This window comes from Malurus melanocephalus, unplaced genomic scaffold (genome assembly GCF_030028575.1).
Source record: "Malurus melanocephalus ecotype Western Australia unplaced genomic scaffold, MMel_1.1 scaffold_1935, whole genome shotgun sequence".
In the NCBI taxonomy this organism is placed as follows: Eukaryota; Metazoa; Chordata; class Aves; order Passeriformes; family Maluridae; genus Malurus; species Malurus melanocephalus.
This window is the reverse complement of record NW_026625167.1, coordinates 8,439-11,783: the sequence shown is the minus strand read 5'-3', so window position 1 is coordinate 11,783 and position 3,345 is coordinate 8,439. Positions and strand designations below refer to the sequence as shown.

At 51.9% G+C, this 3,345-nt stretch overlaps 1 protein-coding gene across 1 annotated transcript in view; it reads right to left on the bottom strand.

Moving 5' to 3' along the window:
- Nucleotides 1–2,632: 2,632 nt before the first annotated feature.
- The window catches only part of LOC130587465 (tubulin beta chain-like), a 6,719-nt gene continuing 6,006 nt past the window's right edge, over nucleotides 2,633–3,345 (bottom strand). The window contains exon 4 of the mRNA XM_057388439.1: nucleotides 2,633–3,344. Coding sequence (XP_057244422.1) covers nucleotides 3,031–3,344 — 314 coding nt within the window. The 3' untranslated portion in view covers nucleotides 2,633–3,030. The remainder of the gene's footprint in view (nucleotide 3,345) is intronic.

Below are 3,345 nucleotides of genomic sequence, written 5' to 3'. Positions count from 1 at the left end.
GGGAATGGCCAAGTGACCACTGGGAATGGTCAAGTGACCACTGGGAATGGCCAAGTGACCAATGGGAATGGCCAAGTGACCAATGGGAATGGCCAAGTGACCACTGGGAATGGCCAAGTGACCAATGGGATGAAGGTCCAGGGCTTCTCCACGATGAGGATGGTCAAGACTGACCATTGGGATGAAGGTCAAAGGCTTCTCCATGGTGAGGATGATGATGGTCAAGGCCAACTGACCACTGGGATGAAGGGCAGGAACTTTCTCACGATCAAGAGGAGGAGGGTCCAGGCCGACTGACCACTGGGATGAAGGGCAGGAACTTTCTCACGATCAAGAGGAGGAGGGTCCAGGCCGACTGACCACTGGGATGAAGGTCCAGGGCTCTCTGAAGCTCTTCCATGGTGAGGACGATGATGGTCAAGGCCAACTGACCACTGGGATGAAGGTCCAGGGCTCTTCCATGATGATGATGGTCAAGACTGACCATTGGGATGAAGGTCAAAGGCTTCTCCATGGTGATGATGATGGTCAAGGCCAACTGACCATTGGGATGAAGGTCAAAGGCTTCTCCATGGTGAGGATGGTGATGGTCAAGGCCAACTGACCACTGGGATGAAGGTCCAGGGCTCTTCCATGATGATGATGGTCAAGACTGACCATTGGGATGAAGGGCAGGGGCTCTTCCAGGAGGAGGAGGAGGAGGGTCAAGGCCAACTGACCATTGGGATGAAGGTCTAGGGCTCTTCCATGATGAGGATGATGAAGGTCCGGGGCTCTCTGAAGGTCATTCATGATGAGGATGAGGAGGGTCGAGGCCAACTGACCACTGGGATGAAGGTCCAGGGCTTCTCCATGATGGTGATGGTCAGGACTGACCACTGGGATGAAGATCAGGGTCTCTTCCATGATGAGGATGGTAGTCAAAGCCAACTGACCACTGGGATGGAGAGCAGGAACTTTTCCATGATGAGGATGATGATGGTCCAGGCCAACTGACCACTGGGATGAAGGTCCAGGGCTTCTCCATGATGAGGATGGCCAAGACTGACCACTGGAGTGGGGGTCAACTGACCACTGGGATGGAGCTCAAAGGCTTCTCCATGGTGAGGACGATGATGGTCAAAGCCAAGTGACCATTGGGGTGAGGGCCAAAGGCTTCTCCATGATGAGGATGGTGATGGTCAAGACTGACCACTGGGGTGAAGGTCAAGGGCTCTTCCAGGAGGAGGAGGAGGGTCAAGAACTCATCCATGATGGTGGTCCAGGCCAACTGACCACTGGGATCAACTGACCACTGGGATGAAGGTCCAGGACTCTGACGATGACCACGGGTGGGAGCTCTGATCACAACGATGACCACGAACTGTTCAGAGATGACCACAATGAAGGTCCAGGACTGACCATGATGACCAATGTTGGGACTCTTCAGGGATGACCACGATGATGGTCAAGAACTGACCACGACTAAGATTTGGGACTTTTCAAGGATGACCATGATGACCAATGGTGGGGTTCTTCGGTGATGACCACGATGAAGGTCCAGGAGTCTTCAAAGATGACCAATGCTGAAGGTCAAGGAGTGACCATGACCACGATGACCAATGCTGGGGTTCTTCAAGGATGACCATGATGAAGGTCCAGGACTCACCATCACCAAGATTTGGGCCTTTTTAAGGACTGACCACGATGACCAATATTGGGACTCTTCAGGGATGACCATGACGGAGGTCCAGGACAGACCATGACCAATATTGGGGTACTTTGAGGATGACCATGATGGTGGTCAAGGACTGACCATCACCAATATTTGAGACTCTTCAGGACTGACCACGATGACCAATTTTGGGATTCTTCAGGGATGACCATGACGAAAATTTTGGGATTTTGAGGATAAAGCTGAGGGTTGGGAACTCCGCTGCCACCACGGACGATGACGAAGGACAACACTGATGGACAAATGGACACCGCTGACCACTCTCAAGCCTCCTCTTCAGCCTCCTCCCCGAAATCCTCCTCCTCCTCAGCCGTGGCGTCCTGGTACTGCTGGTACTCGGACACCGGGTCGTTCATGGAGTGACCATCACCATGGGAGGGAGCTCTGACCATGATGACCAATGGTGGGGACTCTTCAATGATGACCATGACGAAGGTCCAGGACTCTTCAAAGATGACCATGATGATGGTCAAGGACTGACCATGACCAATATTTGGGACTTTTCAAAGACTGACCACGATGATGGTCAAGGACTGACCATGACCATGATGACCAAGATTTGGGATTCTTCAAGGATGACCACGATGATGGTCAAGGACTGACCATGACCAATATTTGAGACTTTTTAAGGACTGACCATGATGAAGGTCAAGGGCTTCATGATGACCAATGTTGGGGTTCTTCAAGGATGACCATGATGATGGTCAAGGACTGACCATGACCACGATGACCAATATTGGGATTCTTCAGTGATGACCATGATGAAAGTCCAGGACTGACCATCACCAAGATTTGGGCCTTTTTAAGGACTGACCACGATGACCAATTTTGGGGTTCTTCAGGGATGACCATGATGACCAATGCTGGGATTCTTCTATGATGACCATGATGATGGTCAAGGACTGACCATCACCAAGATTTGAGACTTTTCATGGAGTGACCATGATGACCAATGTTGGGGTTCTTCAGTGATGACCACAACAGAAGTCCAGGACTGACCATCACCAAGATTTGGGACTTTTCAAGGACTGACCACGATGACCAATGCTGGGATTCTTCAAGGATGACCATGATGACCAATGCTGGGATTCTTCTATGATGACCATGATGATGGTCAAGGACTGACCATAACCAATATTTGAGACTCTTCAGGACTGACCACGATGACCAATTTTGGGGTTCTTCAGCGATGACCATGACGAAAATTTGGCGACTTTGAGGATAAAGCTGAGGGTCGGGGACTCCGCTGCCACCACGGATGACGATGAAGGACAACACTGATGGACAAATGGACAAATGGACACCGCTGACCACCCTCAGGCCTCCTCTTCAGCCTCCTCCCCGAAATCCTCCTCCTCCTCAGCCGTAGCATCCTGGTACTGCTGGTACTCGGACACCAGGTCGTTCATGTTGCTCTCGGCCTCGGTGAACTCCATCTCATCCATGCCCTCTCCCGTGTACCAATGGAGGAACGCCTTTCTGCGGAACATGGCGGTGAACTGCTCCGAGATGCGYTTGAACAGCTCCTGGATGGCCGTGCTGTTCCCGATGAAGGTGACGGCCATCTTGAGCCCGCGCGGGGGGATGTCGCACACGGCCGTTTTCACGTTGTTGGGGATCCACTCCACGAA